At 36.2% G+C, this 25,422-nt stretch overlaps 8 protein-coding genes across 10 annotated transcripts; 4 read left to right on the top strand and 4 right to left on the bottom strand.

Annotated features, from left to right (window-relative positions):
- Positions 1 to 114: 114 nt before the first annotated feature.
- On the bottom strand, positions 115 to 3,479 carry LOC131669519 (uncharacterized). The gene is made up of 2 exons (XM_058944434.1): positions 3,425 to 3,479; positions 115 to 1,809 (listed from the first exon to the last, which is right to left on the bottom strand). The coding sequence occupies exon 2, from the start codon at positions 1,213 to 1,215 to the stop codon at positions 115 to 117; it is 1,101 nt and encodes a 366-aa protein (XP_058800417.1). The 5' UTR covers positions 1,216 to 1,809; positions 3,425 to 3,479.
- On the top strand, positions 2,624 to 4,450 carry LOC131669490 (tetratricopeptide repeat protein 36 homolog). The gene is made up of 3 exons (XM_058944393.1): positions 2,624 to 3,871; positions 3,943 to 4,137; positions 4,197 to 4,450. The coding sequence occupies exons 1-3, from the start codon at positions 3,769 to 3,771 to the stop codon at positions 4,445 to 4,447; spliced, it is 549 nt and encodes a 182-aa protein (XP_058800376.1). The 5' UTR covers positions 2,624 to 3,768; the 3' UTR covers positions 4,448 to 4,450.
- A 34-nt stretch (positions 4,451 to 4,484) lies between these two features.
- LOC131669488 (translocation protein SEC62) lies at positions 4,485 to 7,519 on the bottom strand. 2 transcript variants are annotated; one of them, XM_058944391.1, is made up of 6 exons: positions 7,392 to 7,519; positions 7,093 to 7,244; positions 5,987 to 6,493; positions 5,558 to 5,905; positions 5,378 to 5,481; positions 4,485 to 5,304 (listed from the first exon to the last, which is right to left on the bottom strand). In XM_058944391.1, the coding sequence occupies exons 2-6, from the start codon at positions 7,129 to 7,131 to the stop codon at positions 5,139 to 5,141; spliced, it is 1,164 nt and encodes a 387-aa protein (XP_058800374.1). In that variant the 5' UTR covers positions 7,132 to 7,244; positions 7,392 to 7,519; the 3' UTR covers positions 4,485 to 5,138. The 2 variants fall into 2 exon arrangements, with proteins under 2 accessions (XP_058800374.1, XP_058800373.1); XM_058944390.1 differs by having other exon boundaries at positions 7,093 to 7,492.
- Positions 7,520 to 7,688: 169 nt separating this feature from the next.
- Positions 7,689 to 10,325, top strand: LOC131669489 (dnaJ homolog subfamily C member 28). The gene is made up of 6 exons (XM_058944392.1): positions 7,689 to 8,217; positions 8,292 to 8,486; positions 8,573 to 8,704; positions 8,789 to 8,887; positions 8,977 to 9,330; positions 9,785 to 10,325. Exons 2-6 carry the CDS (start codon positions 8,391 to 8,393, stop codon positions 10,187 to 10,189), a joined length of 1,086 nt encoding a protein of 361 aa, XP_058800375.1. The 5' UTR covers positions 7,689 to 8,217; positions 8,292 to 8,390; the 3' UTR covers positions 10,190 to 10,325.
- Positions 10,326 to 10,371: 46 nt separating this feature from the next.
- On the bottom strand, positions 10,372 to 16,255 carry LOC131669487 (trifunctional purine biosynthetic protein adenosine-3). The gene is made up of 13 exons (XM_058944388.1): positions 16,080 to 16,255; positions 14,688 to 14,776; positions 14,525 to 14,614; positions 14,215 to 14,462; positions 13,951 to 14,150; positions 13,016 to 13,552; positions 12,819 to 12,954; positions 12,527 to 12,749; positions 12,261 to 12,455; positions 11,937 to 12,192; positions 11,500 to 11,850; positions 10,648 to 11,177; positions 10,372 to 10,557 (listed from the first exon to the last, which is right to left on the bottom strand). The coding sequence occupies exons 2-13, from the start codon at positions 14,766 to 14,768 to the stop codon at positions 10,372 to 10,374; spliced, it is 3,033 nt and encodes a 1,010-aa protein (XP_058800371.1). The 5' UTR covers positions 14,769 to 14,776; positions 16,080 to 16,255.
- A 1,381-nt stretch (positions 16,256 to 17,636) lies between these two features.
- On the top strand, positions 17,637 to 18,572 carry LOC131669550 (methylated-DNA--protein-cysteine methyltransferase, inducible). Its single transcript, XM_058944497.1, has 2 exons — positions 17,637 to 17,719; positions 17,826 to 18,572. Exons 1-2 carry the CDS (start codon positions 17,710 to 17,712, stop codon positions 18,407 to 18,409), a joined length of 594 nt encoding a protein of 197 aa, XP_058800480.1. The 5' UTR covers positions 17,637 to 17,709; the 3' UTR covers positions 18,410 to 18,572.
- A 224-nt stretch (positions 18,573 to 18,796) lies between these two features.
- LOC131669518 (uncharacterized) lies at positions 18,797 to 20,029 on the top strand. The gene is made up of 4 exons (XM_058944433.1): positions 18,797 to 18,945; positions 19,071 to 19,316; positions 19,395 to 19,695; positions 19,772 to 20,029. Exons 1-4 carry the CDS (start codon positions 18,797 to 18,799, stop codon positions 20,027 to 20,029), a joined length of 954 nt encoding a protein of 317 aa, XP_058800416.1.
- Positions 20,030 to 20,055: 26 nt separating this feature from the next.
- On the bottom strand, positions 20,056 to 23,871 carry LOC131669528 (ovarian-specific serine/threonine-protein kinase Lok-like). Of its 2 annotated transcripts, XM_058944457.1 has the most exons (8): positions 23,683 to 23,871; positions 23,388 to 23,568; positions 23,079 to 23,304; positions 22,565 to 22,843; positions 22,235 to 22,497; positions 21,653 to 21,856; positions 21,250 to 21,588; positions 20,056 to 20,690 (listed from the first exon to the last, which is right to left on the bottom strand). In XM_058944457.1, exons 3-8 carry the CDS (start codon positions 23,287 to 23,289, stop codon positions 20,490 to 20,492), a joined length of 1,497 nt encoding a protein of 498 aa, XP_058800440.1. In that variant the 5' UTR covers positions 23,290 to 23,304; positions 23,388 to 23,568; positions 23,683 to 23,871; the 3' UTR covers positions 20,056 to 20,489. The 2 variants fall into 2 exon arrangements, with proteins under 2 accessions (XP_058800440.1, XP_058800439.1); XM_058944456.1 differs by having other exon boundaries at positions 23,388 to 23,871.
- Between the last annotated feature and the right edge of the window lie 1,551 nt (positions 23,872 to 25,422).

Genomic DNA, 25,422 nt, shown 5'->3' with positions numbered 1-25,422 from the left:
CTGGTTGATTCGAGCTGATGCCGCGGCGCATCGATCATCTCTCTCATCGGTAAATCAGTAATGACGATGTTCTCCCGACGGGCAGTTAGGAGAAATGAAGCGCTCGAGATGAAATCAGGCCGCGGCTCCGCTGCGCGAGCAGCAGGACGGAAAACGCCGATGCGCGTAATCAAAGATTCGTCTGGACTCGACTCGGATGCGAGCGCAGGTGCTTATTTTTTGCGCGCTCGCTCGTTGCGAGCCTCTCGTCCATTTGCTGCGCGAAACGACGGTCGCGGCATTTCGGAGCGCGAGTTTCAAGTGCAGGCGGACGGTATTTTGGAGAGCGCGCGGGCTGGTCGGTCGACTGTAAACGGTCGCGGCTAAACGGAGCCCGAGGGAAAAGCCGAGGGAAGGTCCTCGTCGGCGAGGGTTCGTGTCGTAAATAATATAAGCAAGCAAGCTCGTAAATGAACCGCAAGTCAAAGGAGGCTGTGGCATCGAGGCGAGGTAACGGTGCCGAAGCCATCGTTGCATCGCGAAAACTTGTCTCGGGCCTGGCGCGCGCGAGCAGGCGCCTAGCAGCGACTCACCGCCGCCGAGGGCAAGCAGTGTCGGAGACCGGGGGACCGGGGGCCCGAGGAATTCGCGGCGTCGCTGCGCCGCCCGGCGACGAGAGTTGGCTTCGGAGCGAGCAGCCCAAAAGCAGCCGGCGGAGGAGGAGAGCAGGCAGAGAGAGAGAGAGAGAGAGAGAGAGAGAGAGAGAGAGAGAGAGAGAGAGAGAGAGAGAGAGAGAGAGAGAGAGAGAGCACGTGAGCGCCCCAACCGGTTTTGCCCGACGCCGATTCGAGGTCCTCGCGCCTCGCAGAAATCAAGCCGTGCGTGCGCGCTCTCGGATCGGCTCGCAGTGGCCGCGAACGCCGATCGATCGCGTCGCGCTCGGAGCGATTGTCCGTCGGCGAGGTGCGTCGCGCCTTCATTAGCGCGAGGCCGATTTGCCGAGCTGTCCGCGGCGCGGCGCAGATCTACGCCCGACTGCACCACTGATGCCGGCCGAGTCGCGGCGATATCGGCTCTCTCGTGCGGGCAGATATGTCGTGGCTCGGTTACTGCTGCCTGCCTCTCTCCCTCTCTCCCTCTCTCTCTCTCTCTCTCTGCCCCGTGCGCCGCGCTCGAGCAGCACATCGCAGCAGCGCTCGCTGAATTCATTCGCCTTTTATTGCTCGCCGCGCGCATGCAGCTCCAACGGGACGCAGGCCTCAAACTTTCCTCTCCGCGCTGCTGCGTCCGTGTGGCGGCGAGCTTTTCCTCTGTCGCCAGTGCCCGTGTCGCGCGGCTTCGGCGCCTCGTTGCGGGACTTCGCTTTAGGGCCTTCCTTCCTGATTGCCCGCCGAAATTCCTCGTTTCTGGCGCCGCTCGCTCACCATTGTGCTTTCCTCATTCGAGACAAGCCAACTTTCTTTGTTCACTTTTGCTATGATCCGGTTTACTGGCACATTTCCAGCGCCGGTATATCTCCAGCGAGGATCGCTCGTGATCGATTCACTGCATCGGACGATAAAAAGGCTGCCGAGAGATTAGCCGAGCACTCGCTACCTTATTGTTTAACTCGATCCGTCCACTCGGCTGGAAAAAATGTTTGCTTTACGAAATCACTGCTGGCAATATCTACCTCGTAAAATTATCTACTCCGGCGTCCATACGCTGACGTGATTTATTGCAGTATATACATCCTGCGAAATTATATTCAACGGACTTTTCCCGCCGCTTATTATGGCCATTTTAACGTTGAACTAGCAAAACGCTCGATCGCAGCTTCGTCAAAACGACCTGAAAATTGATGACTTGAGAATTCTAACTGCAAGTGGACGAGAGCTAGACTGAAATTTTGCGTTTTAATCAAACGATCGTCGGGTTTCCGATCGATCGAAATTTCATGGTACGTTAGCCATCAACGCTCGCGCGTGCGGCTAGTCGACGCGCGCTAATTTTCACATTTCAACGGTATCATTTACAAAGCGATTGTTCCGCGATGTAAGAAATGCGCCCGCATAATGCCAACTTCCAATCCCATTTCCAAAACAATGGTAAAAGGTCGCGCTCTGCCGCCGCGAAGAGAAAAGGTAGACCTACGCATTCTTTCTCGAAAACCAAAAACCAGTTGGGTTTCGCAAATCGGAGAATGTCGTGGGCAAGTGCGAATATTCCGAGGACCGATCGCAGCTTCGCATCGTTCGGTCTTGAGCGCAAGATCTACACAACTTCGGAGTCTCACGTGCAGTTTGCTGTGCGGTAATTTTGATAAATGAAGGTTCGATCGCGTAATCCGAGACGCGACCAGCGTAAAAATTAACCATGCCGCGCGGCTTCTCGACCTATCTGTATCCAATTACACGCGATATAGATCTGCGCGCAGTTATGGCTGCAGAGACGAACCGCAAAAATCTGATAATTACGCTTACTTCGGGGAAGGATCGATGGGGCGGCCGCGTGCGGCTGAATCGCGATAAAAAATAATCGAAACTCGCCGCGTATAGCAGCAAACGCGAGACGGGGCGCTCGCGTCGAGAGGGAAGAGAGAGAGAGAGAGAGAGAGAGAGAGAGAGAGAGAGAGAGAGAGAGAGAGAGAGAGATGCGTTGGGCTGTCCGGACCTCGTTAGAAGTCAAAGCACGCGGAAGGCATCGCGCAAAAGCGTCAGCCCGTCGGCCGAAGAGACCGAAAGGCAAGGTCCGGTTTCGACCGAGACGCGGCGCCTCGCCTCGGCGTGTCGTCGCCCCCGAGTTGTTTCGGCTCTCGAGACTCGAGGCGGGCGCGCCGATTGCCGGGGCGGCAGCGCTCGTTAGCTGCGAGAGGCGCGAAACGCTGCAGGACGCGTTCGGCTTGCCTCGGCTTGGCGATCGCGCGCGGCTGGATTGCGCCAGCGATGCTTATCGCGCGAGAGCGCGCGCATGAATGATGGGCCGTCAACGCGAGGGCCATTGCAGCTGCCTACATACCTATCCGCCCGCCGACTTTCTTCTTTTCGCCTGCGCGCGGAGCTGCAGTCGGATGCCCACCACACGACCGACACACTCGCAGACGCGCGCGCGAGCATCATTAAATTTTACGCCGCCGCGACCTCGACGGCCCTTTCAGCCAGCAACAAAAAGTCAGCTATAAAACTTCTCCCCCTTGCCTACGGTGTGCCCGCGCGCCCGCGCGCCCGCGCTTCACCTCCGTTTTATCGCTCGGTGCGTCCTTTTTCACGTTCATCTTTATTGTCCGCGATTAAACGCCAAGCCGTCTGTCGCTGCGCCATTCCCAGAATACCAATGCCCGCTAATCTTCCCCTTTTCCACTCTTTTCCTCTCAAGCTCCCATCCTATTCTCATTTGCGATATCATTTGTCCGTGACGCAAAGCGTTTGACGAATGCATTTGCTCGTTTATGGCCGACCAAAATTACCGGTCAACACTTGTCACACTGGAGAGAGCGTCGTTCCCAGTGGCTGATACTGATAGCGCACTCCCGACGTCCTATCGGTTTATTCAAGCCACAACCAAAAAATGACAAGATCGCCGATAATGAAGCTACCGGGCGAAGTGCTCGGGAGGAAGAAACGGTTTTGGCATGTGCGACCGCAAAAGCCAAAGATCGCCGAAGCGAGCCGTGCGCGCGCGCAGCTTCATTTGAATACCCGTCGATCCAGGGACATTCCAGGAAAATTCTCGGCGATTCAGCCGTGATGCAATCCTATTCAGTCGAGGCAGTGAAGCGGTAAGCCACTGTTGCCGCCGCTACTACCGGCAATGGACAAGCTCAGCCAGCACGATCAGCAGATCTTGGACACGATCTTCGATCCTCTGCAGTCCCTCGGCATCAACTCCGATCCCGGCAAGATTTTAAACGAAGGTACGCTACTGATACTCGATCGAGGATAACAGCCTCGGGGATTAATTAACTGGAGATCGGCGTGTGCGCAGTTGCCAATACCGTGAACGATCCAGAGCTCAGCCAGCAAATTAAGGACCTCGTGAAGAGAGCGATCGTTTTGTCGGAAAATGGCGAACTCCACCAAGCCCTCGAGCTCTTCGACGAGGCACGAGCGAAAGCTCCGCGTTCGGCTTCCGTCTTGAACGACCGGGCTCAAGCTTTGCGCCTGGCGGGCCGAAATCAAGGTAGGATCAGTAATAGCAAATCGACGTTTCAATCTCGACCAATTCCTACCTATCGACAGAAGCACTCCAGGATCTGACTTTGGCGGTCGAATGCAGTGGAGGTGAAGGTAAAGCAGGCGTGCAGGCGCTATGCCAACGTGCCGCGCTTTACCGGTGCTTAGCAAGAGACGAGGATGCCAAGCAAGACTTCGCCAGGGCTGCCCACGGCGGTTCAAAATTTGCCAAATCACAGCTTGTAGCTATGAATCCTTATGCGGCTATGTGTAACGCCATGCTTCAAAAAATCGCCATGAAAACTGCACCAAAGTGAATTCATTACCTTTTTTTTCAAAGATTATTTTTATTCTCATCTTATTATAGTCTTCGATTTTTACATTACCAAAGTTTTTTTTTCATTTCTATATTATACCTCTATAATTCATAACTGTTCTCATACATAATATCATTTTTCTCGTAATAATATATTATAATAAAAACTATTGTACATTTCATAAGTAACTTGAGATAATTGTTAATGGAGTAAATAACCAAGTCCTTAAAAAACAAAAGGAACCAGAAAAGTGTGTCGGGAAGCACATGCAAGTAAAAAAATGGTGTCAAACCAATCATTATTGTGGCTGAATAAAAACTGCTTGACAGCGTATAAAATTTACTAATAAGTTTTTTCACGATAAAGGCATCAACTTAATTTCAATGCGTGATAAAACCACAGCCCAGTGAAAAATCGATCCTTCAAGGCGGCATAACTTTTTCCTTTTCAAGTTCGAAAGTTGCAGTTCCTTTCCAAGTCCTGCTCCTGCTCCTGACATGCAAACTCTGCTCAAATTTCTGTGTGCATGTACAACGTCCAATTAAACAATTAGCTTTGAAAGCACTTTGCAGTGTGTTTAAAATCTGTGACTTATTCTTCAAGGCTGGTCAAACGATTTTCGTTAACATACATGAAAACAAACCCATCCGTATGCTGTTGTATTACTTTTTTCTTATACATAAATTCAGTCTCACAGCATTTCGAAATCCCCTCCTGTATTTGATTTTTCACTTTCAGAGCCTTCTTCGCTTGCTTCATGTCCATCCAACCCCTGATTTTTCTTCTCATTATCAGATTTTCTAGCTGATGGAGAATTGGGTTTTGAGGCTTCTGATGATGATTCTGATTTTTCTTCCCTATAGAGTTTCAAATAATAATTAAAAGTTGTAAATCAGATAACTAAAATTACTTATTGAAAAAGTTACATACGAATGAGAATTTCCTCCATCTTCGGCATCGGAATCTTTATCCTTCTTACGCTTTTTCTTCTTCAAAGCCTTTTTATCACCAGAAGATGGGCCACAGTATTCATACTGTTTTGACAAAAAAAAAAGTGGTGCAAGTTCAAGACAAAATAATACAGCTGATAATTCTCACGCGATTACTTACATGATACAAAGGCCAGAAGGATGCAAAGAATCCAACATCTTCGACTAAGTTTGGAAATAGCCAGAAGTGATGTCTGCCAAAAGTTAATACCCATATAATACAGAAAACTATCGACCTCACAACAATTAAGGATAAGATGAAGAGAAGAAATCCTGCTGCAGCTATACTCAAATACCAAACACCATGACGCACTGTGATTGGCCACAGAGGGAAGAGACAAACACCGATAGCTCCTAAAACAAGCAATGTGCCAAAGAACCAATAATATACTGGAATTGGCTCATAAATCCACACATATGCATCATTGCAATCAACAAAACACTGATTCATATGCATTTCTAATCGAACCTGAAAACAAATAGGTCAGTTACTTTTTTCTTTTTACTGATTTCAAGTAGGTATAAAATAATATGTAATTAAATTGTTTACTTTCGGTTTTTTCTTTAGCTCTTTTCCTTTTCCTTTGTCATCACAATCCTTCTTCTCCTCTTTTTCTCCATCTTTGGTATCATTATATTCTTCCTTTTCTTTTTCTTTCTCTTTCTTTTTTTCCTTTTCTTTCTCCTTAATTTTTTCTTTTTCTGATAACTTTTTTTCCTCTTTCGTCTCTTTTACATCTTTACCCTTCTTTTTTACTCCTTTGATGCGAATAAGTTCATCCTCAGTAATAACAATTTTTTTAGCTCTGTGAAAAAATTTATGCCTCAGCATAGTTTCTAAGAAATCAACAACATGTTGTCTTGTTTCAAAAATAGTTTTGCTCCATGGTGATTTTTCCAGTAATGCATCAACTGCTCTAGTTCCCGTAAAATACTCCACAATATGATTTCTGTCGAACTTTGTTTTTTTGGACGGCACATTATTACGAATCCATTTGGCTACAGCATATTCTTGTTTCGATGGTTTGTCCGCCACAGCTGAGCCATCTACTCCATCCTGAAAATATTATTTTAACTTTTTTGGATGATTGTATCATATTTGTAATAATTAGCAGATGACTACAATTCAGTAAACTTAACTAAAAGAAATAAGAACTATCATGTTAATTAATAATATCAGGATGTTTTTAGAATAAACTAACTTAATGAAACCAACAAAAAAATATGTAAATTACAAGATAATATGTCAATGAGATTTGTTATAATGAAATAAAAACAGGAATATCAGTTGCTTATAATTGCATGAAAATAAAAATGCAATATGTCAATGGCTGATGAATAAGGGGCAAAAAATTGCACGTCCTACAAGTGAAAACATCTAGAAGTCAAGGTGATGTAAAAAAAAAGGACTGGTTACTTATTTAGCGATGCACGTGTGAATCGTAGTAACAGATGTGTAAAAAAGTGATGTGAAACTTAAATTCAAAGACGAAGATTAGAAAGAGAGTAAAATAGCGAGATAGCGAAATCTGCAGCCGGCTCGCGACTAGAAAATTCTAATGGTTACATATATTTATATATATGAACAGCTATTAGTTAGCAGCTGATACACACAGTACCAGGAATGTAAAAAGTTCTTAAAGGGCTTTGACTCACGTCTCTGCGTTTCTTGTTTTTTCTGCGCTCCACAACCATGATTGTCGATGAAAATCAAATCCGTTGGTCTACGGAATAAAGGCCGAGCATAACTGTTGACGATAAAAGCAGCAAAGCCGAAACGTGTGTCCGAACTCCGGAACTCGCGCGGGCTAGAATGCAGCCTGTGATGCTGATGTGACACACGAAATAGCGAAAGGGGAGGGGGGGAGTTAGCAGATGGGATTGCCAAGAATCGGACAGGCAAGTGAATAGGCAAAATAAGCAAAACTGAAAACGAAATACGTCTCTCTCCTTACTGTGCTACACTACACTGACGTCAACGTTTAGCTGGCCAACATAGATTCGCTGTTTTCTGAATGATATTCCACTATTTGCATTTCGCGTGTGTGTTGTTACTTGCTTACGTATGATATTGTCAAGGAAGCTCAAGCTCAAGCATCAGCTGCACGTTACGAATGCTCCGTTAGTTTACACGCACCTAGCACAACCTGTCGGCTTCAGATGCAAACTTGTCGCCCTCTTTTTCCGATAGCTACAGTCGGTGTTTCTCTGCTCTTGACTCACGATATAGATAGTATATTAGGTTAATAAACAGCTGAGCCATCAGTCGTCTGCTACACACCGCAAAACAGACCCAAGGCAGACAGGTATTCCCACTGTCATCACGTAAGAAATTATATATTTTTCTAACATTTAGCAACGATTCACTAGAAACTACAATGTTTTTCCTATGTTGTCATAATATAAAGTTGTTCTGTTCCCTTCTGTAAGTTAGCACGCAGCTTCAATAATTGCGTAGTATCACTTTTAAATAGCGATGTATATTTATTGTGATATAGATGTTTTAACCTTTATGTAATTACAGCTTTGACGGTGTCGCGCATTGGTTTATATTTCGTCTACGATAACAATAAATCATGTAACTGACTGCACAGCAGCAATCTGTCAGTTGCACAATTACTCTGATCTGATATCTGATCACTCTAAAACTGATTTTTATTTCGCCAACATATACTCTTACGATAAAAGTACCTGCTAATGGAAATCGTACCATTATCAATATAATATCAATTATATTAACAATGAAAAACGATATGGCATTCGTGTTTTCCCCAAAAAAGAGTCTGTAGAAAGTGTTTTTAATAAATAAAATAAAACATCGTGATTTCACGCAATAATATTTTGATTTGACGTAGGTATACTGTAAACCAACTTGAAGTAAGATTTTTTAAATCTTAAAATCAAAGATGCAGATTGATGTTCATTCGTGATTACACACAAATCAAATATCAAAAATGCTAGTTTTGTCTACCACAAATCCAGCTATACAATTAACTGGAAGAAGTTTACGATTTTTCGCGACACAGCAGAAATCACGTCTTACAATTAAAGCAAGTTTAACAATATATTTTTTAAATATAAATATCTAAATATAATCCAAACATTTAAATGGAATATTATAGGATACGTTTTACAGAAATTTTATCAAATACTCGGAGTGGCAGAAGATTGCGAAGATGAAACGTTAAGGTTGGCTTTTGTTGATTTAGCTAAAAAGTTTCATCCTGATAGCAGTGCAAAAGAAGCAAGTGCAATCAGATTTTCAGAAGTGTGTATTACCCCAACAGTCACTTAAATATAGATATCTTTTATCGTCTGTTAATTAAATTTAAAATACAGACCTATTTTTCAGATTCAAAATGCATACAGACAGATACAACGTCATAGATTTGAAACAAGAGAAAAGGAAACATCAGGATTATATCCAGACGTCGAAGAATTTGACATTAAGGTATTTTGAGTAGCTACGAAAAATCTGGACTATTTATCGATTAGCATTTTTTAACCGAACATGCAGAGTACTTTTCATGAAATTTCTAGCATACAGCACCGCAGCATCGGCATTATTTAGTGCACGATGTAGGAGTTGGTACACCAAGTATGAGACAAAGACGTTTCGTAGCTGACAGAGCACAAAAAGCTGTACTGAACGTGATGGAACATCGATTGAAAACAATTCAGTCTGCGGAACGGAACACCCTGGTCGGAATGGACAAACAACGTGCCAAGGATATCAAGACTCGATACGGAATGGATCGACTCGTTGAAGATTTAATTCAGGAATCTATGAACAAAGGCGAATTTAACGATCTGAAGGGAATGGGAAAGCCCCTCAAACAAGATACTTGCGGACAAAATCCTTACGTTGATTTCGTTACCCACAAACTGAATCAGGTCAATAAATATCTTTTAAGGGTTCAATATGCTTTTTATCAGCTGAACGTACTCTTAAGTAGATTTCTAATTACTGTAAAAGTATTTAGAAACCAAAAATATCACGGATTATCAATTAGAGCTTGTTTGAACTCAGCAACGTTTTAATATTTATCTACGGATCACTTAAAATACAGTAGTATTTCATAACATTTTCAATGGAGTTTAGTTATGATAAAATTATTTCTACAAAATGAACATTTAAACGAAAGAAGTTGATTCGTTATTTTCACATTTGATACCATTTATTGACAACTTTTATGGAATAACTTTATTTTCACACTTAGAGAAACTTCTTATCAGTAGATGAAATCAAGCAAATAAATTTGGCAAATACAATAGTCTAGTAATTAATAAATAACAAAAATAACAATGAAGTCAATCATTTATTGCAAATAACAATAAAATATTACAGGTATTACTCGACAACGGTTTTACACCAGAATGGATACAACTCTCGAAAGAAATAAGACAAGATACAGAGACTTTGAAAAAACAATTAGAAGAAACAAGAAATAAATTAGGTGATATGCCGCTCTCATATCACGACGAAGAAAAATGGAAAAACACGTTACAGGATGTAATCAAAGAGGTAAAAAGAATCAATAAAAATATTGATAAGTACAATTTGATTGTACCAATTTTGCAAAAACAAATGTTACAAATTAATTTGAAATCTTTGGCGGATAACGCATTAGCAAAGCCACCATCTGTAGATAAAAATTTAATTGAAAAATCTAAAATTCAACGTAGTTTATTAGAAAGTAATAGTGAATCTGTTAGTATTATCCAAATGTTGTCATATATTTTTAGTAAATGATCACTATTTATAAGTGTGAAATGTAAATAAAAGCTTTTATTTATGTACATATGGGATATTCTTCTAACCATTTTTTGAAAAGAGTAGATTTGTAGTAAAACTTTATAAAAAATATACAAAATCTTGTTAGCAGTTTCGCAGTTAATGTGGAGCCAATAATTCAATGTATTGATACATTGATGTTAATATAACCATTCGAGAGAACCATCATTCCTCAATCTTATTCTTTCTGTTGCCAAGTGTTTTAGCGCTTTTGGGAATGTTGTGTGTTCAACAGATTTGACACGCTCTTGTAATGTTTCAACAGTGTCGTTGGGTAACACGGGAACTGATGCTTGTTCAATGATAGCTCCAGAATCAATTTCAGGCTAAATAAATAACATAGCAATAAGAAAAAAATATTAAATATTAAACAATTTTTTTCCTAAAAATATTTAATTTATAAATAATATTCTTACTGCGACAAAATGAACAGTGCAGCCTGAAATCCGAGCACCAAAAGCTAAAACGTCTTTATGGGCATTACCTCCTTTGAACGACGGTAACAAAGATGGATGGATGTTTATTATAGCACCGTTCCACTTATTTACAAAAGTTGCCGAAAGTATCCTCATAAAACCAGCAAGGCATATTATTTGTACACCGGCTTTTACAAGTTCCTTATCCATTTCTGCGTCAAAAGCCTCTCTAGTAGAGAAATCAACGTGTTTGATAACCTTAGTAGCTATTCCTGCTCTTTCGGCCCTTTTAAGACCTTCAACATCGCTTTTATTTGATATAACCAGAACGATTTCAGCTCCAATATGCTGTGTTGGATCTTGAGTAGCGTCTATAAGTGCTTGTAAATTTGTTCCACTACCAGATATGAGCACACCGACTCTTTTCAAAGGTTTTGATAACTTCTCTACCAATGACTTCACATGTCTCTTCATTTCAAATTCTATAGCTTTCTCAAAGTTCTTAACGTTGACCCGTTCGCTGAGATTTCCTAGAAGTAAAAATAAGAAATAAAATCAAATAATAAACAATATGTGCAAAAACTAAACTTAAATTTATCGTGACTTGCTAAATGTAGTGATTCAAATTCTCAATCGTTTGCATAAACTTCATTTTCGAACACATTTATACTTTATTATTGCAAATTTTATCGTGAAACAATTTTAGCAATTCATTAAATCCAATTATAATAAAAATGAAATTCAAAGTAAAATAAAATGTACTAAATGTATTAATTGAATACATAATATATTATTTCAAGAAAAACGTCCGGCTTTGTTTGAGGAAAGCTAATGCATTTCATTTCTCAATACCTTCTAAAGAATTAACTTCTCCAATAGCTACCGCGTTTTCAGATTTTAGTAGGTCCAATACTTGGTCTTTATGTTCCGGAGAACAAATAAGAATTCCTCCAATACCACAATTAAATGTCCTTAACATTTCATACTTCCCAATGCCACCAGTAGCAGCAAGCCAACCAAAAACTGGATGTATATCCCAACTGGTTGCGTCTAATGTTACGCCAGTGCCATCAGGAAGAATACGAGGAATATTTTCCGTCAAACCGCCACCAGTGATATGTGCAAATCCTTTGATTAGCTTTGACTTCAACACAGGAATCAAAGATTTTGTATAAATCTTCGTGGGCTCTAACAGTTCTTCTCCTATAAATATTTTATGTTAGACCAAAACAATTTTAATAGCACTAATTGAAGAGTATAACTAAAAACTTGAAACAAACAACATTTACCAATAGTTTTCCCTGTTTTAGAAAATGGAGCAATATCTGTATAATGTTTGTCAGCTAATTTCAAAACTTTCCTGACTAAACTGAATCCATTACTGTGAACACCACTGGATCCTAACCCAATTACAACATCTTTTGGCTTAATTTCATGAGTCCTTGGTAAGAAGTCTGATTTTTCTACAGCTCCTACCGCAAAACCAGCTAAATCATAATCTCCCTCTTTATACATGTCTGGCATTTCCGCAGTTTCTCCACCAACCTATTGCGAACAACAATTCTTAAATACGTAATCATGAATTAAAGTTAAAAAAAAATGCATATTTGTACCAGTGAACAGCCGGCGCGTTTACAACCTTCAATTATTCCACTAACTACTTTTGCGGCTGTTTCAACGTTTAACTTGCCACATGCAAAGTAATCGAGGAAAAATAAAGGCTCCGCTCCATGTGCCAGAACATCATTTACGCACATAGCTACTAAATCAATACCAATTGTGTTATGTTTGCCGTATTCTATTGCTACCTGAACATTAAAATAAGCTTGTCGATTATTAATAACAAATGAAAGTAAATATATAAGAAGTAACATTTTACTTTTAACTTGGTTCCTACACCATCGGTACCTGATACCAGTAAAGGATCTTTGAATCCAGCTGCTTTAATATCAAACAAGCCACCGAATCCACCGATGCTGCCAAGCGTACCACTTCGATTGGTAGACGAAACCGCAGGCTTGATGGTGGAAACTAATGAATCTCCAGCTTGGATGTCTACCCCGCTACTTTTATAGGTCATTTGACCATGGTGTGAAATCGACCTTAAAACATATAACGTGTCGATTTTTACACTTTTACTCCTATTTATTTGTACTCTATTAAACTCTCACCTGGCGATCCCTTTGTGAGCAATATCTGTTCTAAATTGTTTTCCGTCGAATTTGATATGACGAGCCGCTGCTGTAGCTTTTGCTGCAGCTAATGCCAACGAAGAGGCTAATGCAACTGCAATCAATACTCTCCCACCTGCAGCATGATGTCCAATAAATATCAGTTCTATTTAAAAATCAAATTACCTTATGATTACCATTCGTTAATAGATCTCCGTTGGCTGAGAGGCTCGTTCCACTGTGGAATACAAAATGATCGCGCCTAGACATTATTTCTTCAACACCTTGAATCACCTGTCCTTTCGATGATGACTCGGGGTAACCACGTGACGCTAAAATCACTCCTGTGGCAAAGATATTTTCTCTCCATAAGACATGTTGTGGGCTTAGGGTTCGATCGCAGCACGCTTTCATGATGATAAACAAATCAGAGTTTAACAGTGGCAAAATGACTTGAGTTTCAGGATCGCCGAAACGACAGTTGAACTCTAAGACTTTTGGACCATCTGACGTGAGCATCAAACCAGCATACAGAACACCCACAAATGTTATATTTTCTTTGCGCAGCCCGTCTACCGCTTTCTGAAGCACTTCGTCTTTCATTGCTTTACATTCCTGTGCAGTCAACAGTGGACAAGGGCAGTAAGCACCCATACCACCTGTATTAAGTCCTTTGTCCCCGTCGAAAATCCTCTTGTGATCTTGAGCTGGGGCCATACTGACTACTGTTTTACCTAATACAGTTAATTATAATAATTAAGTATGTTGTGCATCCAATATTTGCAAGAGAATATAACTAGTATATCTCGTACGATTTTCACATAAAATGAGTGAAGCCTTGAGTTATTCAGTTTTTTCATTATGACAGCTTATCTTAGCTGTGCGTTTTCATGTTCTCTTAAAGATCGAATTCAATTTACAAATGCACTCTTTCACTGAAGAAAGAAAATATGATATATTTAAGGTACGAAAAAATTACTTATATCTGCGCATTATATCAATGATAATTTTTTATCGCTATACCGCAAAAATACGCTCGAATTTCGACTTTTTGTATAACCATTTATAACGAACTTTATAAAAGACAAATCATATAAATAACGCGTCATCAAGTAGTTTACGTAAATATTACCATCGGTAAATGCTAGCATGGAAACTTCTTCTCCCTCTAACAATTCTTCGACCACAATCGTATCACCAGCTGAACCGAACTTCTTATCGTTGAGCATTTCGTCAATAGCTTGACAAGCTTCTTCATTATTTTTAGCGACCACGACTCCTTTTCCAGCTGCTAAGCCCGCAGCTTTAATGACTAAAGCTTTGAACGGCGCTCTGAAAAAAAAAAAAAAAATCTCATCCTACCGTACGTATTAGATTCTAAATAAAGAATACTTACTCCCGAACAAATTTTTTCGCCTCTTCGTTATTTGTGAATCCCTTCCACCTTGCCGTGGGAATCTGGTGACGATCCATGAAAGCTTTGGCCCAGTCCTTATCACTTTCGATTCTTGCTGCGTCTTTTCTCGGCCCGAAGCAAGGAATCCCAACCCTTTTCAATTCGTCAGCCAAACCGCGAGCTAAATAATCCTCAGGACCAACTACAACCATGCTAACATTGTTTTTCTTGCACCATTCGCCGACTTGCTGCATATAGAGAAACGTGTATCAGAGGATTGCTGATGAAAAATCAGAAATGCGACATTTACCTTATTGTCTTTGACATCCAGTTGAATGAGGGAAACTTTGTTTTCTTGGCTTATGCCACTATTGCCAGGTGCAATGTAAATGCGCTCGACCTTAATAAATGTGCAATAATGTGATCAAGTATTGATGACGTTTATCACGTTACGGATAGGAAAATATATTTACGTGGGCAGATTGTGCAAGTTTCCAGCATATCGCATGTTCTCTCCCTCCACTGCCAACGACTAACACTACGTGGCCTCCCATTGCAAAAGCTGTGAAAGAATTTTTGGCATTCATTCTTTTATGAAAAAAAAGTCGCTCGATTGCACCAAACTGCGGATTATTCACTAAAAATCGATATGAGCATTTACTTTCTGAATAAAAACTCGATTTTTTTAATCCTTACGACGAAAAGGATACTCGAAAGCCAAGTTTATTGTGAGACGATGATCGAAACATCGAATACGATTGACAAAGGCTTTCGCTTATTAGCTATTAAGAAAATACAACGATAAATATAGATAGCAATTATTGCATTAGCTCTCATGAGCAACTTGTTTTCTCGATATCAAACTTTACGAATATATTATGAAATTTATTGTGTAAACGTTAACGTACTGCAGAACATTTAATAACGTTTATTTCTTTTTTTTTATTTAGTAATCAGTTGAAAGTGACTGAAACAAATTGCGTTCATTAAAGTTTAAAATGTCACATGTGTGTAAGAACGATAACAGTAGACTGGTAAATCAATTTAATTGAAAAAGTTAAGTTTGCTAGACTAACAATACATAAATAATAATAAATTGCACATGCTTGTATTTGAGCGCTCGTCTTTTATATACATATGTAGAAGGTTCTTAAATGACTAGCAGAAACAAAAAGTCATAATCGATACAGATGTTTTTATCTTGATATTTAGTTGGTTTTATTTGAATTTTATTGTGTCGCTTCATAGTGGTAGCATTCATATTGCTGAAAACTTTGTTGAAAAAAACAGGATTTAGAGCCTGTCCTCCGAATTTCAATACCAAAATCTTTTAAAACGAGATAATGTTGATTAAATATTTAAGCAGAGAAATCGTTCAACTTATAATACAATGTTTGGTGGTATGGGCTATATGAATTCAAATTTAAAACTTGATACATGTATTTATGTAGCTACTTTATTATATCTATTATAATATCGTCGATGACATTTTTGTATTTGCCGCATTATGGCTTGCCGGTCAATTCGTATATTGTCTTTTGTAGGTTAGCAAGCACGTGTATCACTATTTTTTTATTCCAATAAAAATTCAAATAATAAATATGTAATAAGTTAAAAAATATGTGAATTTCGAAATAAATTATTTATGGAATAATTTTATTAAACAGCAAATAAACTTTGCGAGGATGATGAACAGTAACAAGAAAAAAAGTAGAAAATATGAAGAAAATATTATAATATAATATTCAAACTATGTTAGTTGAGATTCTTACGAATTATTTTATCCATCAAAGATACTTTGAATCACCGTAAAATACAAGTTTTTGAAGTCAATAAAAAACATGTCATTAATAAAAAAATTATACCTTGAAATCGCTACCACTTATAGTAAGGTTTACACTTTTTCGCACAACTGCAACTTAAGTTTTAATGAAAACTGTCAAGAAGAAGCAAACGCTAATTTCACGGGGATAAAATATGTAAATACAATGCCAAATATATTAATACAACAGGTGTTGGCTCTTTTACAAGTTTGCCACTACTCAATAGCAGCACGATTAAAGTATTAAAGATGTAACTATCCAAGCACTGAGATTCTCATAACAGTGTTGCCAGTCGTCAACCTTCGGATGATCTTAAAGCAAGCAATGTTAGTGGGGGAAACTTGTTTAAATGCTAAAGCAAAAAAGTGGGGCAAATCAGATATTTCATAATAAACACATCGTATTGAAATACACATACAAACAGGCTCCGCGGGGGTTCATCATTTATTGCATAATTCCATTCTTGTCACTTAATTTAAACATTCACGTTATTTTTCACTGAGATGAGTTAAAGTAATAAATATCTTATTTGATTCTCATCAGAAAGATTACTTTGACTCATTACAAGCTAATAGTGATTTTCAATATAAATATATAATTGTATACAAAAATGCATACTTACAAAAGAAAAAGAAATATATAAACAAGCTGTAAAATATTAATTTTCTTCATCGATTATTTCAACTATTATTAAACACTTTATAATCATCGGTGGAAAAATTAAATATAGCGTCTCTTTTTTAAATATTTTTCGTGGTTTTCCAAAAGAAATTATAGTGAGTGGTAATTTTTTATGATTTATTGAGACGCCAAATCTTATTTTTAACACTGTTTTGCACAATCAATTCAACATGTTAATTCGGAGATACTTAATCGCAAAGCTAATGCAACTGACTTCATATGTTTTTATATTAACATACTTTTATTAATGTTTTTTACATATCAAAATCAAAATTTAAAGATCATAATTCAACCTTCCTCGAATGTTTACGGCGGATATTGTACGCATTCAAAACAAAATCCGGAATTTTTTTTCTTCCAAGGCATACATGGTTCTGAAATAGTCAAGATCAGCCGAGACGCATTGCAACGTTGATGTGCGACATATTCATTAGACTACGGTGTTTTGTGCGACTGAACTAATTTGATGAAAAGAATGATTCACATTTGAGTAGGTCTAACAACTTGAACGTAATTTCTTATATGCTTATCAAAATGTAATATTACATTACAAGTTACAAAATAAATAATCTGATCGATTCATATTACAATAAAAAGCAATTAAGCTTTTTTTTCAGCTTTTTACATATAAAGTTGTGAGAAATTTTTTAGATATATCGTGTTGTTTAATCAAATCGTTATTATTGAAGTCACAATAAAAGGTTAAGCTTATTAACATTGAATGCTGTGTTACTATCACCTATATAATATATAATGAAGAAGGTTCTAGTAATACAGATAATTATATGTGAAAAATAATAATAATAATAATAATTAATACATTAACACGAGCTCACGCGCACGGAGTGTCAAACATATTTAAGATGTAACCGGCTAGCGTCTATCGGTTGTTTTTTCAACTAAAATCATTTCAAATAGAGAAAACAGCGCCAAAGAAGTTCAACGAAGTAATTTCAACGCGAGTTGCTGTTAGATTGTCAACTTTTCTTATATGCCACAAGGTAATCTATAGGAAAACAAATATTTATATCTAATGTTATTAAAACAGAGAAAATAAATCTGTTATATCAAGTAATTCTTATTTATGAGGTTATTTTTCAATTGCAGATACCATGATTAAGTGTGACATAATAAAGTTTAATGAGATATCAGAAATGTTTGAATTAAAAATTTATTATTCATTTCATGAGACTCCATTTGGAAAATGTTTGATTGCTTATACCAATATCGAGGACAAAGGAGATGTAGTTTGTCATTTATCTTATGATAATGGCAAGGAAAGTGATGTAGTTCAGCACTTAAAGTCTAGATACCCAGGAGCTCTATTTATTGCAAATACAAATGCAACAAAAAAGATTATCAATGCAATTTTCTATCAAAATGAAGAAAGCAATAATATTTGTATTTCTGTACTTTTAAAAGGGACAGATTTTCAAATGCAAGTTTGGGAAGCATTGACACAAATACCAACAGGTACATTATACACTTATGAGGAACTTGCCAAAACAATAAATAAACCAAAAGCTGCTCGTGCTGTTGCTAGTGCTTTGAAAGCTAATCAAATTGGATACTTAATACCTTGTCATCGTGTAGTTTGCAAATCTGGATGTAACAAATTTAGTTGGTGTACTCAAATAAAAGAAAAAATGCAAGAATATGAAAAAACACTAATGAATAATGGCTTATATTAATTACACGTAAAACTATTTTTGTACATAATTCTGTATAAATAATAATTTTGAAAGAATTTAACAGTAAAATAAAAATAATTTTAGTACAATTATAAAATGCTAAATATATTTATGTTAATTGTAACTTAGAAAAAATAAAAGTAAGATATATAACAAATGTTTAATAAAAATTATTGGTTTTCATTAGCTATCAAACTGAATACATTCACATTTTCAAAAACTTGAAGATATTTATTTGTTCATATGAAATAAAATATCTTTTGTAGCTCCATTCATTGTTTCATATGTTGCAATAAGCTATTGAAAGATTTTTATGTTTAATTTGACTTTCAATCAATTAATAGTCTACCTTATAAAGATGATTATTAAAAAAATTAGTAAATAAGAATGATATCAAACTATATAAATTTGTGCAAGATAATTAGAGTATGTGGCAGAAAACAAGCAAATTATCTTGCTTTGAATGTACCTCAGAAATTGTTCTCAACAAATAATAAAACATCACAGAAAAATGAAGAAAAGTTTGAACAAAAATCATGCTCTGAAATTATAATCAGCCTAGTAAGAACTTTTTTTATCTTCTCAATGGAAAAATTAACAAAAATTGATAATCAGTAATAAACATAAATTTGACCAATTAATTAATGTTTGTTATGCTGCTTCAGGAAAAACCTCTTGTGAAGATAATCAAAGTTTATCGATGGAATCCAGAATACCCCAATATAAAACCATTTGTACAAAAATTTGAAGTAGACTTGAATAAATGTGGTTCAATGGTACTTGATGTTCTTCACTTTATTAAATCTGATTTAGATCCAACATTATCTTTTCGAAGATCATGTAGAGAAGGCATTTGTGGAAGTTGTGCAATGAACATTAATGGAGTTAATACATTAGCTTGCATCACGTAAGATTTCTATTAATATATTAATAAATATTTATTTTAAAACATTAGTAACTATTCTTTTAACGAACAATTTTTTAGGAAAACTAACAGAGACACTAGTAAACCATTGATAATATATCCTTTGCCACACACTTATACCATTCGGGATTTAATACCAGATATGACTCATTTTTTAAAACAATATAAACAAATAGAGCCATTTTTAAAACGTGATGAAGGAAATGACTTCATAGGAATGAGGCAATTAATGCAAAGTGAAAGAGACAGAAAAAAAATAGATGGTCTGTATGAGTGTATACTTTGTGGTTGCTGTACATATGCTTGTCCTCCTTACTGGTGGGCTGGAGAAAAGTATTTAGGTCCTGCAGTACTAATGCAAGTAAGAATAAGGAATTTTAATTAATCTCTATTATACCGGTTATTATTAAGCACTTATGTATATAATAAATATTCAGGCATATAGATGGATTATTGATTCACGAGATCAAGAACATAAAAAAAGACTTGATAAATTGAAAGATTATTTTTCAATTTTTCGTTGTCACACAATATTCAATTGCACAAGAACGTGTCCAAAAGGATTAAATCCAGGAAGAGCCATTGCAGAATTAAAACGTTTAGTTTCAGGGCTTACTGATAAAGAAGAGCCAGATATGAACACTCCTGTACCAAGTCGATGCAAAGGAGAATCTACTTTATTAAAATGCAAGTAGATGTGAACATTTCTCATAAATTACTTTATTTAAAAAAATGTGTTTCTTTCAATAAAAATTCGCGATGACAAATAAAATAGTGTGTTTATTAATTTTCTAATGACGTGTATACTTTACAACTATCATCAACTTATACACATAAATTTGTACCATAATTTTGAAAAAATAGCGACTATTCTTAATTATAATACATATAACGTATATAACAAATGATCACGTAACACTGACATTGAGTATTAAACACTGCTATCAAAAATAGAAGTAAAAATCTATGCACAATCTATTTTCAATATTTTTCATGTATAAACAAAATGAAAATATTTCACTGTATACTGTATAAACACTTGTTTACAAAGCGTACGCAACATTTTTTAATAAATAAATATATTGAACACTTCATAATGTTCTAAACTTGTACAAAAAGTTTTAATAATTTTATATAAAAACAATAAAATGTGTTCTACTCTAATCGAGCACGTTTGTTTTTTGCGTTTGCAATTATGTTGTCATTTAATGGTCTCCTTAATATATTTTCATCATTAGGTAGATTTAACAGCTTCTGTACCTTGGTCAACATCTCACTATCATTTAGCCAAGGATGTTGCAGAACGTTTTTAATGGTAATACGCTTTTTGGGATCCACTGTCATCATTTTTGTTATCTGAAAGATTTTGAAAAACTATGTAAGAACAGTATATTTCAAATTTTGACAATATCACTTAACATAAATTTCAAGTTATATTTATGATTAAAAGTCCATGTAAATCTTAGGTTCATGATTCATATTGTGGAACAACCTCAAAGTAATATTTAAAACGGTCATTTTAAAAAAAAACCAAGGAATTTACCATGTATACTTCCCGCTAACGCCCCCGGGATGTTGTCTTTTGAAAAAAATATTCTTTAATTTATCTCTATAGACTTTTTCAAAGATGTTTAATAAAATTAAAAAAATGTTTTTATTAAATTTGGAATGAGTTTTTACTTTTTCTGATATTTTATCTTTTCAGCTTCATACAGAGGGTTGGAATTGCTTGAAAAAAATATTAAAAACATGGTGTTCTACGTATTATTTACCGTAAAATTTCATTCTGAAGTCAAATTTATTGTAGATTCAGATTCAGGATAAAAAAATTCATAAGAAATGGTAAATCTGGTCAAATAAACAGGATCTTTTTTTTTATGGACCTATGTTATTTTCTTAATGATTTTCTGCTTACCAAATCTTTGGCAGTCGGTGATATACGATTAAATTTTGGCATGTTAAAATTATACATTCCCTTAATTATTTGATCTGCTAATGGATTTTGTCTATCATGAATCCTAAAAGGTGTCAATCCACTTAAAGAGCAGTATAAGATAACTCCCAAGCTCCAAATATCCACTTGACTGGTGTAAGCTCCTCTACCACCAGTGAGCAAAATTTCAGGGGCAACATACATAGGTGTTCCACAAAAAGTTTTCATCATGGTATGGGAATCTACTAATTTTGATAAGCCAAAGTCAGAAACTTTTACTATAGTTTCTTCATCGTGAGTAGCTAGGAGAATATTTTCTGGCTAAAAAAAATCATAATTGGCATTGGTTACATAAAACATTAAATAAACTCTAGTTTTAATTTACCTTCAAATCTCTATGGGTAATTCCATTTTCATGCAGATAGCTAACAGCCAAAACTATTTGATAAAAGATGAACTTTGCTAGCTTTTCTGATAGGCCATTACTTTTTCTTATTCTTTCAAACAGCTCCCCACCTTCCATTAATTCCAAAATTATATAAACTTTTTGTGGACTTTCATAAAAATCTTCAACTTTTATTATGCATGGCTGTATTAACAAATAATAGATTAAATTAATTAATATGAAATAGTACATTACAATAAAAATGTAGCAAAGTAGATTATTATCTCGTGCGCCGTTTACACCCGAGCGAAGTGAGACATTTTCAACATACGTATGTACTATGAAAATCACTCTTTCCACACGTCGTATCAAAAAATACGGTACGACACTTGTTAGAGAAATACAGTACATTACGATACAAGTGTGAGAAAGTAGATTCTTGTCTCGTGTGGCATTTACGCCCGAACGAAGCGAGACAAGAATCTACTTTCCTTCACTTGTATCATAATATACCATTATATAACAGTTTATTATTCATAGATTAAACGAAAAATAAAGATTATATCAAAGTAAAAAACTTACGTGTTTCAATTTTTTGCATATCTCAACTTCATTTATAATCTGTTTGTCATCATTAATGCGGTTTTTTGGAGCAGTAATTGTCATATTAGATTTTGATATAATTTTCATTGCAAATTTTTTACCAGCTAACTCGGTTTTTGAAAAGCATAATTTTACTTCTCCACATGCTCCAGCACCAAGTGTTCTTGAAACAGCATATTTACCTTTCAATTGCTCTGGCAGAAATGAATCGTCATAGCCACTGGTGCTCATATACACAAATACTTTATAGAAAAGTAAGTTTTAGCTTTCTAAACAACAGATACTAATAAATTAAGAAATATATATTACCTTTTAAATGAGGTTTTGCAACTGCAATTAAATCATTGTTTACAAGTATGATACTTCTACCTCTACCAACTGAAATATTGTTAACAAATGTTCCATTCTGGCTTTCATCTTTCAAATATACAACATCATCCTCAATTCCATTAGAAGTGACTATCTTTTCTCTATAAATTCTAAAATGCAATTTACTAATTACTTGCTCTCGTTTTGGCGCTAACTTATTTTTCACGCAAATGTCACAGTCTGCAAGCCGACCAAATGTATACTGGTCTTTTGTCAATACTAAAAGAAAACAGAACAATAACAGAATTGTTATTATAAATACAAAATATGACAATAGCATTAATATTTACATGAAAAATGCACAAATGATTTTACTGTGAATCATATTTGCTACAAAAAATATAATTTTAAAAATGCATATTTAAGTGGATAGATGACTGAATGAAGGAACGTAATACAAGTAATACAAGTAATAAAGGAATGTAATGTAAGTAAGCAATGACAATAGCCTCACCTACAGTCTGTAAATTACTATCATGGGGACACAACCTTCCCCAAATCCGTGGTACAGATTCATAAGCCACAACTGTGTCCTGTGATTGAGTAAAGCATTGTGAATCAACGTTTTGGGTATCTGGCTGCGTTGAAGATTGAGTAGAAGGGCCATTTTCTGCAACTTGTTCAGTTTCCATTGAGTTATCAGGATTGCCGCAACCTTCACTCATAATGTTTATTTGTCACTAATGAAAACAAGCGCATTGTTTAAGACTATTTGAAATGTTCATGTGAACGAGAAAATTTTTGATTTTGCGCGTTTACTTACCCTTTCTATAACAAAGTTAGTTAATAAGCGTCAAAAATGTGTCGAAAATATAGTCTAGTATTGACAAAAGAATGTCGTTAACGTCGATGCATTCAATATCAAAGTGATATATCTGATATAACAACAATGCCCTTTGAACATTTATCGCACGCTTAACGGCGTCCAGCTACGAATTCCTTAACTGTTTCACAAATAGTGTTCTTTTCAACATGCATATCACGTTCTTTTATCACGTATAAAATTCAACAATGAAAACTTGGACAACAATAACAAAGGTGAAATTTAAATGTAAAACCTGTTTGGAAGATCACTGATACCATCAAATTCGGCAATCAAACGAAAATTTTGTGACACTTTGTTAATTTACAGGGCGCGTAAAGGCAGTTCTGGTAATCGGCAAGGACAAGGAGTAAGGACAAAAGAAGAATCAGCGTTAAGGCCGCGCTTTTACACAACGTCGTTGTAGGACAAGGTTTTAAATGGAACGAACGGTGAAGTGAATGTAAATGACCAGGATTGGTAGAACGGTACAACAGGAAGCAGTAACGACATTGCATGCTGTTTCCTTATTTGCTAATCCTCCTATCTTAAAAAAATAATAAATCGCCGATATTCAGTGTCGTGATTGGTTTACTAAGAAAGAGCACGAAAATAAAAATTTCCGTTTACTTGAAAATATTTGTATTATATATCTACGAATGTAAAATTTATATTGCAGCAATAAATTTAATTTATGAATAATTAATATAGGTAATAAACTGCAAAAATAAAAATATGCCGTTAATAAATTGTTTTAAAAAAATAAGAAATTATTATCATTTCAAATTATGATGGAATAATTTGATTATCATCTATGTGAAAATAAATGTTATTTTAAAAAGAAGAGAGATAAATTAATAGCATAAAATGGATAAATTACATTTTAATTATTATATATTTGTACAGTGAGAGCTTTGCGGGAAACGGAAACTAATTATCAGAATATTAAATTTTAAGAATGTTCATGGATATTACCAATAAAAAAACAAGAAAATATTCTATGTTGAAATATATTACTATAATTATAGTGTAGGCTAACTTTATTTCATCTCACACAAGACAATTTATCTATTTAATTTAACTGTCCTAATTTTTTATATTACGCGTGCACAATGATTCGGCGATTTTCTTAATTTTTTATCGAGAATCTTATGCATTAAACAATATAAACTAATTTTTTTTTATTGTTATGAGTTGCAAATGGTTTCATTTGAAAGATAAAGATTTACTCGATGTGATTCTGCATTAATATTTTACGATTCTACAATTAAAATAATAAATTTCTGAACTGACGTAACGTTAATTTGAATGATGTTCTATTATTTTAAATTTGCAATGATTTTTTAAATAAGATGATGCAGAGAAGAAAATAAATTAGAACAATAAAAATAAAGGGAAAAGCCAGTCGGTGTAAAAGCCCTTTTTTATTGATACAAAAAGGGTACAAGTAACGAAGAGATAAGACGGAGAGGCGCAATTTATGACCGAACAAAGGCAGAGAAATATGAACGGACGAGCCTCTTTTCACACTTAAGCCTTCGTACATACTGAAAGAATTTGGTTATTATCTGATGGATGGAAAGATGACCAACAGTAAAGTAAGACATACTGTCACCGAGCCATCTTGGGATCAACATTTCTGTTTTACATCACTTTACTTTATTGTAGATGACGGTAGATCTTTATATTATATAAGTATGCGTAATTGATTTTACATCATGCGAGTACGCAGGCGCGGAAACCACCCCGTAACAAAGAAAGAAAAGGAAAATTTGAACATTTTGACAGATGACTACGGAAAAATTTCTGTGGTCGGTAAATAGTCGCGATAGCTATAGTTACCGGCGCGGTGGGGGAGCAGGGAATAGCGCGCTCAAATAAATTCAAATATTCCGTTATTCGGTACTATTAAAAAATTGAATGTTAATTATAATGTCTTTTAATAACAATTATGCATTAGTGTCGAGTGGTTCAAGTTTTTAGTTCAATATAATAG

Source organism: Phymastichus coffea, unplaced genomic scaffold (genome assembly GCF_024137745.1).
Source record: "Phymastichus coffea isolate CEN01 unplaced genomic scaffold, Cenicafe_Pcof_1.1 PCOF00094, whole genome shotgun sequence".
Classification (NCBI taxonomy): domain Eukaryota; kingdom Metazoa; phylum Arthropoda; class Insecta; order Hymenoptera; family Eulophidae; genus Phymastichus; species Phymastichus coffea.
Note: the sequence above shows the minus strand (reverse complement) of the source record. Positions and strands in the feature narration are given on the sequence as shown.

Excerpts from the sequence above, each read along its gene's own strand:
- LOC131669519 (XM_058944434.1), bottom strand. The coding sequence starts at position 1,215 with ATGCGCGCGGCGAGCAATAAAAGGCGAATGAATTCAGCGAGCGCTGCT.
- LOC131669490 (XM_058944393.1), top strand. The coding sequence starts at position 3,769 with ATGGACAAGCTCAGCCAGCACGATCAGCAGATCTTGGACACGATCTTC. Across the intron at positions 3,872-3,942 it reads CGGCAAGATTTTAAACGAAG|TTGCCAATACCGTGAACGAT; the intron begins GTACGCTACTGA and ends GCGTGTGCGCAG. Across the intron at positions 4,138-4,196 it reads CCTGGCGGGCCGAAATCAAG|AAGCACTCCAGGATCTGACT; the intron begins GTAGGATCAGTA and ends ACCTATCGACAG.
- LOC131669488 (XM_058944391.1), bottom strand. The coding sequence starts at position 7,131 with ATGGTTGTGGAGCGCAGAAAAAACAAGAAACGCAGAGAC. Across the intron at positions 5,482-5,557 it reads CCTTCTGGCCTTTGTATCAT|TATGAATACTGTGGCCCATC; the intron begins GTAAGTAATCGC and ends TTGTCAAAACAG. Across the intron at positions 5,305-5,377 it reads GATGGAGGAAATTCTCATTC|GGAAGAAAAATCAGAATCAT; the intron begins GTATGTAACTTT and ends GAAACTCTATAG.
- LOC131669489 (XM_058944392.1), top strand. The coding sequence starts at position 8,391 with ATGCTAGTTTTGTCTACCACAAATCCAGCTATACAATTAACTGGAAGA. Across the intron at positions 8,705-8,788 it reads GTGCAATCAGATTTTCAGAA|ATTCAAAATGCATACAGACA; the intron begins GTGTGTATTACC and ends CCTATTTTTCAG. Across the intron at positions 8,888-8,976 it reads TCGAAGAATTTGACATTAAG|CATACAGCACCGCAGCATCG; the intron begins GTATTTTGAGTA and ends TGAAATTTCTAG.
- LOC131669487 (XM_058944388.1), bottom strand. The coding sequence starts at position 14,768 with ATGGGAGGCCACGTAGTGTTAGTCGTTGGCAGTGGAGGGAGAGAACAT. Across the intron at positions 14,615-14,687 it reads AACTTGCACAATCTGCCCAC|GTCGAGCGCATTTACATTGC; the intron begins GTAAATATATTT and ends ACATTTATTAAG. Across the intron at positions 12,750-12,818 it reads GCTCACAAAGGGATCGCCAG|GTCGATTTCACACCATGGTC; the intron begins GTGAGAGTTTAA and ends ATATGTTTTAAG.
- LOC131669518 (XM_058944433.1), top strand. The coding sequence starts at position 18,797 with ATGATATCAAACTATATAAATTTGTGCAAGATAATTAGAGTATGTGGC. Across the intron at positions 19,317-19,394 it reads AATACATTAGCTTGCATCAC|GAAAACTAACAGAGACACTA; the intron begins GTAAGATTTCTA and ends ACAATTTTTTAG. Across the intron at positions 19,696-19,771 it reads GTCCTGCAGTACTAATGCAA|GCATATAGATGGATTATTGA; the intron begins GTAAGAATAAGG and ends ATAAATATTCAG.
- LOC131669528 (XM_058944456.1), bottom strand. The coding sequence starts at position 23,289 with ATGAGTGAAGGTTGCGGCAATCCTGATAACTCAATGGAAACTGAACAA. Across the intron at positions 22,498-22,564 it reads TGCAAAACCTCATTTAAAAG|TATTTGTGTATATGAGCACC; the intron begins GTAATATATATT and ends TTTTCTATAAAG. Across the intron at positions 21,589-21,652 it reads TTACCCATAGAGATTTGAAG|CCAGAAAATATTCTCCTAGC; the intron begins GTAAATTAAAAC and ends GATTTTTTTTAG.